The sequence below is a fragment of the Larus michahellis genome, chromosome 9 (genome assembly GCF_964199755.1).
Source record: "Larus michahellis chromosome 9, bLarMic1.1, whole genome shotgun sequence".
Lineage (NCBI taxonomy): Eukaryota > Metazoa > Chordata > Aves > Charadriiformes > Laridae > Larus > Larus michahellis.
In genome coordinates, this window is record NC_133904.1 from 1220832 (window position 1) to 1235564 (window position 14733).

The 14733-nt window shown below is 54.7% G+C and overlaps 1 protein-coding gene across 5 annotated transcripts; it reads left to right on the forward strand.

Moving 5' to 3' along the window:
• Positions 1–2762: 2762 nt before the first annotated feature.
• Positions 2763–12263, forward strand: LOC141748877 (uncharacterized). 5 transcript variants are annotated; one of them, XR_012589128.1, is made up of 6 exons: positions 2763–5569; positions 6466–7534; positions 8162–8359; positions 9058–9264; positions 10911–11017; positions 11134–12263. XR_012589128.1 is itself a non-coding variant. In XM_074601555.1 (5 exons), exons 1-4 carry the CDS (start codon positions 5167–5169, stop codon positions 10967–10969), a joined length of 828 nt encoding a protein of 275 aa, XP_074457656.1. In that variant the 5' UTR covers positions 2763–5166; the 3' UTR covers positions 10970–11017; positions 11134–12263. The 5 variants fall into 5 exon arrangements, 2 of the variants coding, with proteins under 2 accessions (XP_074457656.1, XP_074457657.1); XR_012589126.1 differs by having other exon boundaries at positions 7381–7534; XR_012589127.1 differs by lacking the exon at positions 9058–9264 and having other exon boundaries at positions 7381–7534.
• The last annotated feature ends 2470 nt before the right edge of the window (positions 12264–14733 follow it).

Genomic DNA, 14733 nt, shown 5'->3' on the forward strand with positions numbered 1-14733 from the left:
AACTAAATAAAAATAAGACAAAATATATTACATTTTAAAATCTTGTGACATTTTGGGGACTGACTCATGATTTTTGAATGTTTGGAACCAGTAGCACCGCAATCAATTTTGCTGCTTCCTTGGATGATTGCTTTCCGAGAGGTTTTAATTCTACTATAAATACTTCAGCTTTACAACCGCAGCCTCAGTCAGATATGCAATAATACCCAGTTCTGCATTTCAGGTAAGGCTTTAAACTAAATTAAATCTCCTCAGTATAGCTAATCAGAGATTAGCTTTGATCACAGTTTGTTAGCCCAGGCCAATCCTATTCAAATCCTCTGGCAGACCTAATATCAAGAGTGCTTTGTCCTGCGCTTATAACGTGAAGCCCCATCCCCAGGGCAAGGCAGAGGCGCTTTTTTCTCTTCTACTTTGAGATATTTCTCTACACGCAGCGAAACGTCTCCCTGGTGCAGTCGGTGTCTCCTGCTGCCCTGGGACGCTTGGTGGTGGCCACCCAGTGCATGCGGCTTTAGGTCCCACCTCTGCCAGCTCCCAGCCTTTCCTTGGGCTTTCCTTCCTCCCATGGCATCCGACGAGAGGGTGAAGATCCGTGCTGGAAATGGGAAGAGGTAATGGAAATGGGAGCTGGGGTGTTTTGCTAGAGCCTGGCTATAGGGTACCAAGAACGCCACCGTGTCGAGGTCCGCACGTTCAGATTTAGTGATGGCTATTTGCTGCTTTCCCGTTTATGAAGTATACTTAAAAGCAGTGGAAATGGTGTCTTTCTCTTCCAGCATGAGGGATGTGAGAGCAGAGTGACACCAGGCAGGATCTGGGTGCAGCAGAAGTCACTTTCCGACAGCTCCCTGGGATGACGGGGGGCTGCGGAGGTTGCTCTGCCCGCTCCGTGCAGCTCACGCCTGCAGTTGCGTGCGTGGACGCGTGTGTGTGCACCTGTGTCTGCCAGCCGCGCTGCCCAGTGGGAGCACCGCCGTGTCCTCTGCCAGCCGGGGCAGAGCCGAGGGCAGCGGCCAGGCTCATTTTGCTGAGCCGTCGCCGCAGAGGCCGCCGCGATGCGGAGGAAGCCGTGCTCCGAGCAATTCCTCTCCTGCACCCGCTGCACAGCACTTGTTGCCCTCCTGTGATGACTTGAACCAGCCCTTTCTCCTGGTTAGAAACGTCCTCCGTTGCTGCTGTTCCTCTGTATTATTTATAGCCCAGTAAGTGTCTGAGATCACAAACGCTGATATTGAGCTTACTTAGCTACCCAGCAGTATTCCTGCTTGAAACAATATAGTTTGACTGTTGCTATCGATTTTAGGGGGTTGTGCGATGGGTTAGAGTTCCTTTGAGCCAACTGGTATATTAAGCAATCATTTCTATAGCAGATGACATAACTCCCCCGGCATCAGTTTGCCCTAATGGGCCTGGTATTACTCATGTGCTAATTGATTGGGCATGGAGAGGAGAAAAGCTAAATTCACTTGCGAGGTGATTTTTATGGCCAGGCTCATAACAGAGGTAATTTGCTGAAAACGTTCAGTCCCTCTCCGGTTATGTACCATCATCATCTGCATTCCTGCACGCCATCTCCTTGCCACGCTTCAATCAGCAAACCGGGCTCCGTTCAGGGCACCCGAGGTGAAATCCCCAAGGAGTCACTGTGACGGAGTGTTTCTCCCTTCTCTGCGTTGTGCTGAGGGATACACGGAGCTGGGGGGGGCCCAGGGAGCCCCGGCCATGCGGGACCTCCTGCCGCGCTTCCCAGCCCCAGCGTGGGCTTCAGAAGAGCCCCCGTTCTCCTGGTGAAACACTCTGTTCTGAGCAAAAATGTTTATTTCTGCAGCAGGCAGAGAGAGTTTCATCCCGGAAACCTTTGTGCTTGCATCTCCCGTGCACAAATCCACAGGGACGGGGAAAGGAAAGCAAATCCTCCTCCTCCGCTGTTAAGTTTAAGGTGGTTAAAACCTTGACTCGACCACTCATCCCAAAAGCAGTCCCTTGAAAACCCCAGATCTGTCCCATGTCTCTGCCGGGGCGATGCTGGGCTCAAGGGCAGATGCTTTCAGGCAGTCGGGGAAATCGTCTAACAGATGAGGGCTGGTGCCTTTGAAGTCATCAGCTGCCTGCCTGCCTGCAAAATCAAAACTGGAGCTTAGAGCAGCTTGGAATATCACTAGATCTTGGAAGAGATGTCAGAGACTGGTCCTCGTTATCTTGCCGAAGACTGATGGGTTTCTAAAGCTGACAAGGTGAGCTCGTGTATGTGTAACGGCACGTAACATCTAGCTAACCTGAAATTGCTGAAATTTCCCCAGAGCTGGAAGAAAGCCAGTCAGTCCTGCAGAAAAAAACAGACCCAAAGGCTTGTTCTGGGCTCTGCTGGATCGTGCTGTTAGGCCAGATCAGACACACTGTCAAATTTTGGGCAGTCCTTTGGTTGAGACAGATAGAGCCTGGGAGAAAAATGCCGAGCTCGCCCCATCCATCCCAGCAGAGCTGGAGCTGGATCGGCCCTTCTCCAGGCGGCACGTGGGATGCTGCCGTGACGCTGGCTCCAGCAGCACCAGGCCCATGGGAAGGAAAAAACGCATCTGTCATCACTCGGGCGGGTGGGGAACCTCAAGAGGGACCGGCTGCGGCCACAACCTGCATCGTGCTTATCTTTTGGGAGGGAAGTCTTGCGAGGAGGCTTGACGAAACGTCCGGAGCTGGCGGGAGGTCTGGCCCCCATCCCCAGGCCCCGCGAGATAAGGGTCTGCAGGAAGCCTGGGGCAGGATTTCCCTCCGCTTTCCGCCTCCTGGCTTTGCGGAAAGAAGGAAGACGGTGAAGCGAGACGAGGGAGGTGACACGGCACAGGCTGCCACCCCCTTGTCACGGCGAGCGGCTGCGTCCCGTGGAGCAGCCGGGTGCCAGCGGGGCGGCGGGTTGCAACGGCGAGAGCGGGGAGGTTTGGAGAAGGCGCTGCCGGTTCGGGATGCAACAGGGATCCGCGCTTTATCCAGCGGGAAAACTCCCTCCCCCCCGGCAGCCCCCTGGGAGGCGAGCCGGCCTCGCTCGGCGGCGGGGGGGGTGAGGGGTCCCGGTGGGAAGGCAGCGCCTCCGCCCTCCCGGGGGTGGGGGTTCCCCGGGGCAGCGATGGGGCCGCGCTGTGCCCGTGTCCCCGCGGGGGTCCGGGGGGGGGGAGGCGCGGGTGCACGGCCGGCCACAGCCACACGGTGGTAGGAGAGTCCCTCGGCGGAGAGCGGCGGGACGGGGCTGCCCGAGCCGGCCGAGCCCCCCCGCAGCCCCGTCGCAGCATCCCCCCCCTTCCCCCGGCAGGGCGATCCCGGCACGGCGGTGCAGCGGCATCCCTCCGCTCCAGCCCTCCCCCTGCATCCCCTCCTCTGGCTAACGCCTCCAGCCACCCCTTCCTCCTCCTCCTCCTCCTCCTCCTCCTCCTCCAACCTCCTTCATCCCAGCCAGCTGCAGGGAGCAGAGCGCCGGAGGCTGCGGGGCTCGGCTGCCTTCTCCTGCCCCGGGGGGGACGGGGACCCCCGCACCCGCTGGGTCACCGGGCAGTTATTTGTTCCGTCGGGATATTCGCATCCTGTCCCGGCTGCGCTGTGAGTACCTCCAGTCGTCGGGGAGCTGTTTGCTTTGGTCTGACCTTTGTATCTGTGGCAGAGACTGCGGCCAAGGTCAGCTTTAATGAGAAGGCGGCTGCCTGCCCGCGATCGATGCGGGCGCTCGCCCCAGCACAGCTCCCCTTTGCACCGTCTGCACATCGCCGTCCCTCCATCAGACGGTGTCACCGGCAGAGATGACGTTGGAGACACACCGGCTCCAAACGCTGAGTGGATGGAAGTTCTGTTGCTGCCAGCGAAGGAATTTTCCTCACCTGTTGATTTGTTCCAGACTAATCCCTTCCTCAAACTGGGCAAACAGTTTGGCTTGGCTGCCCTCCCGTGACTCAGCAGCAAAATATTTAATGGATCGATAGCCCCGTGGCTAAACCCTTTGCAATGCTGTCAATGAGGCTGTCTGCTAACAGGGCCGTGGAGACCTAGCTATTTAATTTGGGGTGAATGGTGTAATCCTGATACCCTCTTGCACTGGTTACGATCGGTTGTTTAGAGACTTCAGAGTGTATAAAATCTACTTTTCATAAGGAGATTTCTCAGACAAAACTACCTTCAGGAGACAAAAAAATGAAAAGGGATGCGATGCCTCGGCATTTTCCCAGCAGAGAGCTCTGGGTGTAGGAAACCTCGTTAAGGAGCTGTGCATCAGCCATCTCCGTCAGCGCGGGGCGGGAGGCGAAGGGCTGCGTCGCAAGGGAGCAGCCCCCTTCAAAGCGCCATGAAACGCAACTCCAAATGTTGGCATTTTCTGCAAAGGAAAATGCCCTCCAATTCGTCTCGGGTTAACGCAAACATTTCACTGCAAGTTTGACTTCACATTTAGTAATAATTAGAAGAGATGATAGTAATAACAGGTAATGACAATACCTCAGAAGATTGAACCTCAGCTTTTTATATGGTGTTGGAAAATTTCCGTTCATTTCTGGAATGACTTTCGCAATGAAGTGAGATCTACAAAGTCCTATCTTAGCTTTGCGGGGGGGCACAAAGGAGCAGGATGGGGCTGCCAAAGCGCGAGCTCCCCGTGCCCGCCTGCGGGCCCTTCCCTCTCCCAGCACCCACGGCCCCCGTGTCCTTGCTGGCACCCAAGTGCACGGAGAACGGAGGGGTCGCGTTAGTCCTTTGACAGGCTACGGTGGGGCTATCCCATGTAAACTTGCTTGAAATTAAGGCCCCAGTGGACAGCAAAAAAATTCATGTGTAAAATGCTGAGGAGCCGGTCAGCATCGATGTGGGCTTCCAAAACGCTACATCTCAGCCCAGGGTGTATATTTGCTGAACCCCAAAGCTACTGAAACCCAAGTCCTGCATGTGAGGAACTTCAAATTGTGTTGGATGGGGAATGTTCCCTTGTGCGACTGGTTTAGAAGGCAGGAGGGCTGGGGGCCCGACCACGAAAGCGCTGAGCCCGTCAGCTGAGCTTTGCTCCAGGCTTTGTTAGGAACATGAGGTGTTCCACCAGGCTGTTCGCTGGCTTTGGCCTTCTTTTGGGGTGTGCTACCAAGGGGGTTTTATTTAAAAAACCCCAAAAGAAAAGAAATCTCCCATCTGAAAAGCATGTTTCTTTCCCGAGCAGCAGGAGACCGGCTCACCAGCACCCTGCCCCCTGCCCTTCGCTTCCGCTGGATGCGCCCAGGGGCACGGAGCAGGGCACAGCTCCGCACCGCCGTGACCGACACTTCCATGCTACTCCCGGTGCTGCGTAACAACTTTATCACAGTTATGGATGCTCTGGTGTTTCTGGAAATGCTGGCGAATCCATCCATTAAGCCCTTTTCTTCCCCTGTCCTCCGGGCTGCTGCCTCCCCACCGGCATTTCACCCACTCCCCAGTACGTCCCAGTCTCTGGCTGCAGCGACGAGGGGGTCCCTGGGGACATGGGGACGTTTTGTTAGCACAGGGGCGCACGTGGCCCTGGGGAACGGCGGGTCGGCTCATCGCATCCCTGCCCGGAGAGCCGGTATGTACAAAAAGGATGCTGTGCTGGAACAACCCCTCTGGCGAACGCGAGCACCAACCCCCCTGGTCCTCCTCTGCCTCCTCCTCCTCCTCCTCCTCCTCCCCGCGGGTTCGTAGCAGGTTCCCTGCTTTTCCTCCCCAAAGCTGCAGCGGGGGAGCCAGTCGGAGGAGCTGCCCACCCTCGAGGATGAGCAGGGATGAGGATGAAGGCACCGTTAGTCCTTCCTGGTTTGTACCCCGGTGTTGGGCATTTGACCTGCGGCTCTGACATCTCCTGCCCAGGCCTCCCGCCTCTGCAATAGGAGTCTCATTAAAACCCGCTGGTTTGCAGCAGCAGCCGGGCAGGCCGGGAGCTCGTGGCCCTGCCAGGGCTGCCCTGTCCTCGGCTGGGCACCCGGCACCGCGCTCGGCTCTGCCGTGCCCTCTGGTTTTCCTGGGTGCCTTTGGGCACGGTATCACAGGGTGTGCAGGCAACGGAACTGCGAGGGAGGGTTTCGTTGGCACGCGAGAGGGAGAGCTGGTGGGTGCTGGGTCTGCGGCGGCTCATCTGGAGAGAGAGAGAGAGAGAGAGGCGTCGTGCAAAAGGAAAGCTTTTCCTTTTGAAAAAGAAAAAAAAAAAGTCCGGAATTTTCATTAAAAAAAATATAAAGTAATTATATTTTCAGCGGACAGTTTCAGGTGTTGAGTTTTGCTTTTGATTACAACTGCCGATTGATTTGATTACGACGGCCACGGCTCTTCACTGGCATTGTCCGGAATTAAAATTTCAGTAGCAATGGCTGTAAAAAAAACAATGCCAGGTTTATGAGGGCTTTTTTATTTAAATGTGTTATTTCAGTTAAGGCGAATTCAGAGCAGACGGCATTTGCTGCCACACGCTGTATCTCTTTAATGCAGGTGATGTCTGGGGATGCCGGCGGCACCCTGCTCGGAGCACCCGCTGCCATTATCTGTGTTTGAACAGAGGGAAAAACCAAGCAAAACCCACAAACGGCCAGAGAAGAGCTGTCTGGGATCAAATCAAACCAAGGAAAGATGAGATTTATGGAGGCAAATGGCAACTTTTTTTGGTTTCAGTCGAGGCTGAAGGCGCATCTGTCCCTGGGCCCTTCCGCAAACATCTGGTGTCTAACGCGGCAGCGGGATGCAGCCAGCTAAATTGCTAGTGGGAGAGCGAGCCCTCGCTGCGATTCAGGCTGAACAACCACAAATGGTTTGCACTTGCGGCGGGCTGGGAGCGGTGGCCGCGGCGGCTGCCAGCGGGGTCCCCCCGGGGGAAGGCGGCCGCTGGGAACCGCGGCCAAAGGCGGCTCTGCACCGGCTTCGCTCCGAGCCCGGGACCTGGGGAAGGGACCCAGGCAGGACCCAAAGAGCCTCCCGAGGAGCCGGCGCTGCCAGCGCGCCCAGCCACACGCTGCTTCCCTGACCTAGTTATTTTTATTTATTTTTTTTTTTCCTTTTTCACAGATGAGCACTCCATCTGCAAGAGATTGTTTCTTGACATGAAAAATTTACTTTTTAATGGGCCAAACTGCTGCAGTGTCTAAGCTGGATCCAAAATAACCTCTTAGCACATCACTCTAAAGGGATCTCCAGCCGTCACCCATAAAACTGAAACACAGTTTGTACTAAAAAGCCATTTACAAGCCATTCTCTCCTTGTCGTCTTGGTTTCGTGCAGTTGTTGTAAAGCTCCAGCGCTCGCTTCTGGAAATGGAAAATGATATTCTGGATCCAGGCTTCTCATGGCTTTTGTTTTCAAGTTAAAGGACGCTCAGAAATCAATACATTTGGATTTTTTTTTGTCCTTCAGGATCCAAGAGTGGGAGAAACACCAGCAGGCTGGCCCAGGGGCGACTCGTGGCAACGGATGGGTGCAAACACTCTGGGACATTTGCAGGACCAAACCCGGCAGGGGAACGTGGGTGCTGCCCCGGCTGGGGGCAAGACCCAGGGCCAGGAGCGAGGTGGGTGCCTCTGGGTGAGTGAGGGGTGAAGTCCTGCCTGCCTTCAAAATGTCCAGAAAAAAGAAATAACCAGGGGGGGTAAGAAATAGTTTTCTTTGCTAAAAAGCAGTAGGTGCAAGCAGACCCAGAGCAGCTCGAGTGAGGGGCTGAGAGACCTCCCTGAGCTGCGACACCAGGGCTGGCTGCGCGCTTGGTGCTGTCAATTATAGAATCATAGAATCACAGAGTGGTTTGGGTTGGAAGGGACCTTAAAAATCACCTACTTCCACCTCCCTGCCCTGGGCAGGGACACCTCCCACCAGCCCAGGTTGCTCCAAGCCCCGTCCAACCTGGCCTTGAACCCCTCCAGGGATGGGGCAGCCACAGCTTCTCTGGGCAACCTGGGCCAGGGGCTCAGCGCCCTCCCAGCCAAGAATTTCTTCCCAATATCTCATCTCAGTCTCCCCTCTTCCAGTGTAAAACCCTTCCCCCTCGTCCCACGGCTCCCCTCCCTGCTCCAGAGTCCCTCCCCAGCTTTCCTGGAGCCCCTTTAGGGACTGGAAGGGGCTGGAAGGTCTCCCCGGAGCCTTCTCTTCTCCAGGCTGAACCCCCCCAGCTCTCTCAGCCTGTAATTCCTCCTCCCGACAGGTTTGCACGCTTCTCGGTGTGCTCTTCACCATCGCGCTGTGCCGGGCCATGGCAGCCACGGAGCATCACCTCTTTGGCAAGCGGCGGTGACTCAACACATGCCACCACCGAGGCTCGGTGGCCCTGCCAGGATGCTGCTGCCTGCCCCGGGCATCTCCATGTTATCCAGCAAAGTGCAGCAAAGTGCTCTCTGCAGAGGTGGGGGACGCGTTTCGGTGTCGGTGCGTTGCTCAGAGGTGACGGCACCCAGTGAGCCCGGCGGGGAGCAGCGGGGAGCGGGCAGGGAGCGGGCAGCGGTGCCAGGGCTGCCCACGGGCTGCGGCGCTCCTCTTTGGAGCTGCACCAAAGCGCCTCATCTCGCCCTTCATCTTCATCTTTTGTTCCATGCTTTTAATTGTGAAATATTCTGTGTGCATTTTGTACGCATAATTATGGGGCAAAAGATGGTGATAAAATAGTTTAAATTAATAAGATTATTAAGTAACCTCTGCTGCTGGTAATTCCTCACTCGAACAGGCGCGCAGTTCACTGTAATTAGTTTTCTGCTTCGCTGGAGCATGCTTAAAGGAGCTGGGAGGTTTTTTTGGGGGAGAGAAAGCTGTAAAGCCAAGCTTGTAGCAGAACAGGGTTTTGTCAATGGAAGGTGACAGTCGGGGAAATGTCCTTCCTGGCCCCCCCGCAGCACGGTGTGGCCGCGGGGGTTCGGTCTGTGGGGCGGCACGGAGCGAGGGGAGGGCGCTGGGGCATTGGCACGGGGCAGTGCCCACTGCCCGCGTCCCCCTGGGCTCTGTGCCTGGGGCAGGGCTCCCTGGCAGGGGCTCGGTGCCTCTGCTGACGGCTTGCACGGTCCATCAGCACGGCAGTAATTGCCCCGTTTTGCCCGACCTCTGCCGCAGGATTATTTTTTTCTGTGAGTGACCAAGGGTAGAGCGCCCTGCGGCGGGTGGTGCCACGTGAAAGGAAAGACTTACAACGCATTGGCCAAGGAAATCATGAATAATAGATCAACGCCATCAGCCTGGGCTTGCAGAGATAATCAACGGCCTCACAGGCAAATCGTCTTGTCTGGGCCACAAAACGACGTCCTCCTGCTGGGAAAGAGGGTGAATAGGCGTCTGTCCTCCTCGCCGCAGTGGTGGTCAGTGCTGGGCAGGCAGGGCTTCGCGTTCGTGTTATTAATTTTCATCTGCATGGAGTGCTGGGTGTCCAGCCCCAGGGCCAGCTGGGCCACCATACGGTGCAGCCACCCAGCCGTGAGCACCCCTGCACCCACGGCATGCCTGCCTGCCTGCCCACGCCTCTGCCTGCCCGCACCTCTGCCTGCCTGCACCTTTGCCTGCACCTCTGCCTGTACCTCTGCCTGCCTGTACTTCTGCCTGCTTGCATCTCTGCCTACAGCTCTGCCTGCCCACACCTCTGCCTGCCTGCACCTCTGCCCACACCTCTGCCTGCCTGCATCTCTGCCTACATCTCTGCCTGCCCACACCTCTGCCTGCCTGCACCTCTGCCCACAACTCTGCCTGCATCTCTGCCTCCATCTCTGCCTGCCTGCACCTCTGCCTGCACCTCTGCCTGTGTGTACCTCTGCCACACGGCCGTCAATCGCGGCCGTCAGCCATGAACCCAGCCGCAGCAGGGAAGGGCTGCTCAGGACGCCGGGCCCACACGGATGGTTTTGGGGGGATCTGTGGACCCGCAGGCAGGGGGCAGAGGGCTCGAGCCCCCCCGCCCCGCCGGAGAGCCGCAGGCAGGGCTCTGCGCAAGGCACCGCCGCGCTGGCCATCGCTGCAAATCAAGCCCGTTGCTAATTTTGCAGTGTCAGTCGTTCGGCAGTTCGCTTTGGTTAGCTAAAGGCAAACATCTGTGACTCCAATGCTGAAAGCTTCCCTATTACCTATGTCAACAATTTTATTTTTAAAACAGTACGCAAAGCGAGAGGTGCATCCCTTATCTGGTGTACGGCGGCCGCATATGTAACACCATCATATAATTAACAGTCAAGATCATTTACATTGTCGCTTAGCTAATTTTCATAATGTTTTCTTTATTATCAGAGGAAGAAATTAACCCAAGAATTTATTTACATACTAGTCTCAAACAGTAACAGCTTGCTAATTGCCTGTTAGGTGATTAATAAGCTTACAGCAGATGCTAATGAATCGAGAGCTCACTGTTTCAAAGGTGCTCTTGCAGCATGCTTGTGTTTTGGCAGCTTAATTAGTGCAATAATTATGTACTTGTTGCTCCTTCTTTCAAGCAAATACTGTCAAATGCTTAAAAGATTAAAGAGAATTATATCGCCGAGAACTAGCTGTGCTTAAGTATTCTGCTTTTGCTAACTTCCCTGTTGTTTCCAAAATGGGAGCGGAGAAATGCAATTATGGCGCAGGCGAGAGCGGCACGTTGCTGGCGGCTCTGGTGGCAGTGGAAGGAGCCGGCAGAACTGCTCCTCACCCCCATCCCCTGCTCGCCCCCGTTGGAGTGGTTTCGCAGGGAATTTGACGGGGACGGGGGCTGAAACACTGGGAACATCTCCTGAGCCTGCGGAGGCTCCTCAAGCCGTTCCCCTCTGTAGCTTTCCAAACCTTCCGGAACCTGGAATGGGAGGTTTTCCACACCCCGAGGGTGAGCCCTGGGTAAAGGTCCTGTGCGATGCGAGAGATGGACTAGGTGGTCCCGTTGGTCCTCGGTGATGCTAAAGCCACTGCAGGACCCGCAAGAGTCTGTATTTTTGCTGATCTTTCTGCAGGAAGAGGAGGTGAAGCACCGCGGAGGAGAACGGTGGCTGTGCGGCCCCAGCCGTTATGAGTTTCCACCTTGAGGGTGAAGAAGTAGAGTTACACCTTTCAGGATGAGGTGGGGAGATGTCCCCGTTTGCCATCACGGGTTAATTGCTCATCTCTGCCATCTCTCTGCATACACCCAGAGCTTTGGAGACCTCCTTCATAACCCTCCGCTCGTCTCTTTTCCAGGCTGGGAAGTCCTGCCCCATCCCGTTGGCTCTCCCTGTCACCCCCATGGATTTGCTGTCCCTGCCTGCACCCCGGTGCAAGCCAGGCAGGGCAGCCGCTGTGCAGTTGTCACCTTTCCCAGTTCCCTTCAGTGCGGGAGGGACCGGAGCAGATGCAGACCTCAAGGTGTGAGCAACCTCGGGTCCACACCACGGCACCGAGGCCTTCATCTGTCCCTCTCCAGCACTGCGTGCGCGTCGCTGGGCAGAAATCTCTGCACAGGAGTCCCCGCCATGGCCCTTGGAGCTCCCTCCTGAGCGACAACAGCTCCTTCATACCCATCGCTGTGCGTGCAAAGCCAGAGGGTGAAGTGCTGGGACTAAGTCGCAGCGGGCTCCCAGCGAGAAGGTGGAAAGCTGCTGCGGAGGAGCCTCTCACAAGCGTCCTACCGCGCGTGCTGGGGATGGAGTGGCGTCCCTGTCTCAAGGAGAAGGCATCGGAGACTGGTGGAGTGCCACTCGACTGCTAAAACACCCGTCCCTGGAGGGAACGACAGGCAGCCGGGGCTGGAGATCGCTCCGACAATCTCCGGTTTCCTTGGTGACAGCCGGGATCTCTCGGCTGCACAAGAGCTTGGGCTTGACGGAGCCTTTTTTTCTGGATATTATACCGTATTATTTGGTGTAGGGTTTCGAAGATCCTCTTTGTTTTGAGTCTGGGGGGCTGGGTGTCGTCAGAGCCCCACCAGCCCCATCCGCCTTCCCCGGGCTGAAGGCATCACTGGCAGCAGCGGGCTCCTCGCTCCAACTCCTTTCGCAGTAGCTGTTGCCATCTTGTTTAATTCCGGCATTATCTGATTGTCACAGCGTGTTTCTCTGTATTAGGCAATACGCCAGTTTGTTACTTAACCTGTAATTGCACTTTAATATAAGCTATCTCAAAAATGTATTTTCGGAGTGCGTCTTATAAACACACGATATGCTCCTAACATCAAACCGCTGTATTCTTTGGGAGGAGGCTCTGAGGAGGATTTGGCACCGGTTCTGGTCGTTTTAGTTGCTGATGCTTTATCACGGGCTGACACGTGGTACGTCGTCGAAGGGCACGGCCCTTAGGAGTTCTCCGTATTAAAGAAATTACTTTCCCCCAGGAATTTACTATGAATGTTGTTGCTGATTTGTTGTCTTGGACCCTGGGAAACCCACGAATCTTCTAATTTCAGCCGAAATCATGTTGTTGTGGGAAATGTGGTGCTTTTTGGGTTGTGAAATGCAAACAGGAAGACCTCATCTAGAATAATAGCAAGAAAACCGCTCAGCAGCATTAATATATCTGCCAACGGCTGCTGGCAGATTCACTTTTTAATAACTCCAATTTTACAAATTAAATGCTGATAACATGCCTTACTATCATCCTGTGTTAGTTCCCCGCTGCAGTTGTAGGGGAGGGAAGGTATTCAATCTCCATCTCAACTCATTAATTTTAAAAAGTTGGCCAGAATTTGCAAAGTGTTAAGCATATAAAAATTAATGTTGACAAATCTTTGAGGAATAGAATGAAACAAAAGAAATCAATTAAGGAAACAGCCCGCGGTTATATTTTATAATCTAAATAGTGCTCAGCCTTGCAATAGAAGCTACCAGCAAACGCCGGTGCCGAATGGGAATCTTAGGAGGGGAAGTTGGGGCTGAGGATGGCATTCAATATTTGCTGAAACTGCATAAAATTGGGATGAGTGTCAGCGGGCGTCTCCTTTGGGTCTGGTCACCAGCTTTGGCTGAATTCTCGTAGAAGATGTCTTGATGCAACGTGGGGGTGCCCTGCGTGCGAGGCCGTTTCTGGATGCTCACAGCCCCGCTGTTTGCAGGGTTTCACTGTTTGCCCTTTGTACCGATGTTCTCATGGGTTTGATGTGGTTAGAATCGTGGAACCGTTATGGCTGGAAGAGACCTTTAAGATCATCAAGTCCAAGCGTTAACCCAACACTGCCGCGCTGCTGCTAAACCACGTCCCATGGCCGAAGCGGGGTGTCCAAGGGCCGTCTCTATTGAGCTACTGAGCTGCCATTTGCCCTTCGGGGCCATGTCACGGCTTCAGGTCCCTCTCCAGGTGCGGAAGGAAACCCCAGCTCCCCTTGCCCTGCTCCCCAGACTCCAGGCCATGCTCTGGAGAGGTGCAAGGCCACCCAGGTCACCCTCCCCCCTGTGTTTCCAGGGCTTTTCACACCCTCCTCCCCGAGCTCTGGCTCAGGACATCCCTATTCCCTTGGGACCGTTTTTGCCAGTAAAGGAGATTTGGAAATTTCAGCTGATCACCTCCTTTGTTTTCCTTCGCCATCCCTATCCCGAGACAGTGCCCAGGGCTCCGGGAGCAGGGGATGGAGAGGGGCCAGTGGGCACCAGCTCATCCTCCGCCGTGACCCATCGCCACGGCATCCCTGCCGAAGTCCTTGTTTAACCGAGGGACAGTGCTCCTCCGCTATCAATGAGTCAGTTCTGCTTAGGACAGCAGTATAAATTAATTTGGATGTCTGTGTGATCCTATCAGCGTTATCTTGGGCTTTGTATTTTAAGGCTTCTGTGGCCTTCAGAGTAAATAAGTGTTTTCTCTGGATGACACATGAACCGGAGGAGAAGGGTAAGTTGTCTCGGCCGGCTCTGGCACAGTAGTAGAAACCCCGTAGGGTTTTCACCACCAGTTGTCTGACCGGACTAATGTTTTATTACATGCAGGAAGGCAATGAAGGAAGCACCCCAAACCAGCACCCTGCGGGGGGGATCCCTCTCTCCCAGCCGTGCTCCTGCCCCCGGCGGCGTTCCCAGCCGGCTGCGCTGCCCATGACCTTGTGCAAGCACACAGCTCCTCCAAGGTGATGTGCTCGGTGAACAGCTACCTCTCCTTGGTGTTTTCTCCTCCTTTTCCAAAGAAAAAAATATTGTATTGACCTTTTTTTTTTCATGTATTTTGTTTCTATGAAGATTTAGAAAGACCCATAAGAATTTCGGGAGCCTGTGTGGAAAATACAGCTGAGGAAGGAAGATGTCTATCCCGTGGAAGGGTAAAGGAAAGGATATCTCTATCATTCACTTAATTTTATTACTTTAAGTGACTTTATTACCTTCATTTTGCTTTTTGTTGCATTCCAGCACTTATTATTTAATAAACCCCTCTCCAGTTTTAAATAGCAGTTTAGTTTTTATGGTAATGCTAAACTTAATCAGATGCTCAAATTAGCTTGAAATTAATTATATTGACAGCAATAACCCCGAGTTCCCCCTTCACGTCCTGTGTACAGATCTCCTTCCAGACTGTGTTCAATGCCATTTAGAGCCAGGAATCCGTTGCAGCCCCGTGCCCTGCCGCCGAGGGCCCGTCCCGCAGGCAGCGCTGGTGGCTGCTGGGACCGTCCCCGGTGCCCTGAGCGGAGAGGAGCCAGGCCAGGAATTCACAACACGACCAACATCGATTTGGCGGATGGTGCTTCTTTTTCTTAAACCAAGAAAATCTCAGCTTCCCCCAGCATCCCCTCTGGGGGTTTTGGGGCAGCCCAGAGGCACCACCTTGCTATGGGGGAAAACAAAGCATGGGGGAGCCGCTGGAGGTCCTTGGGCTGCCTTCACA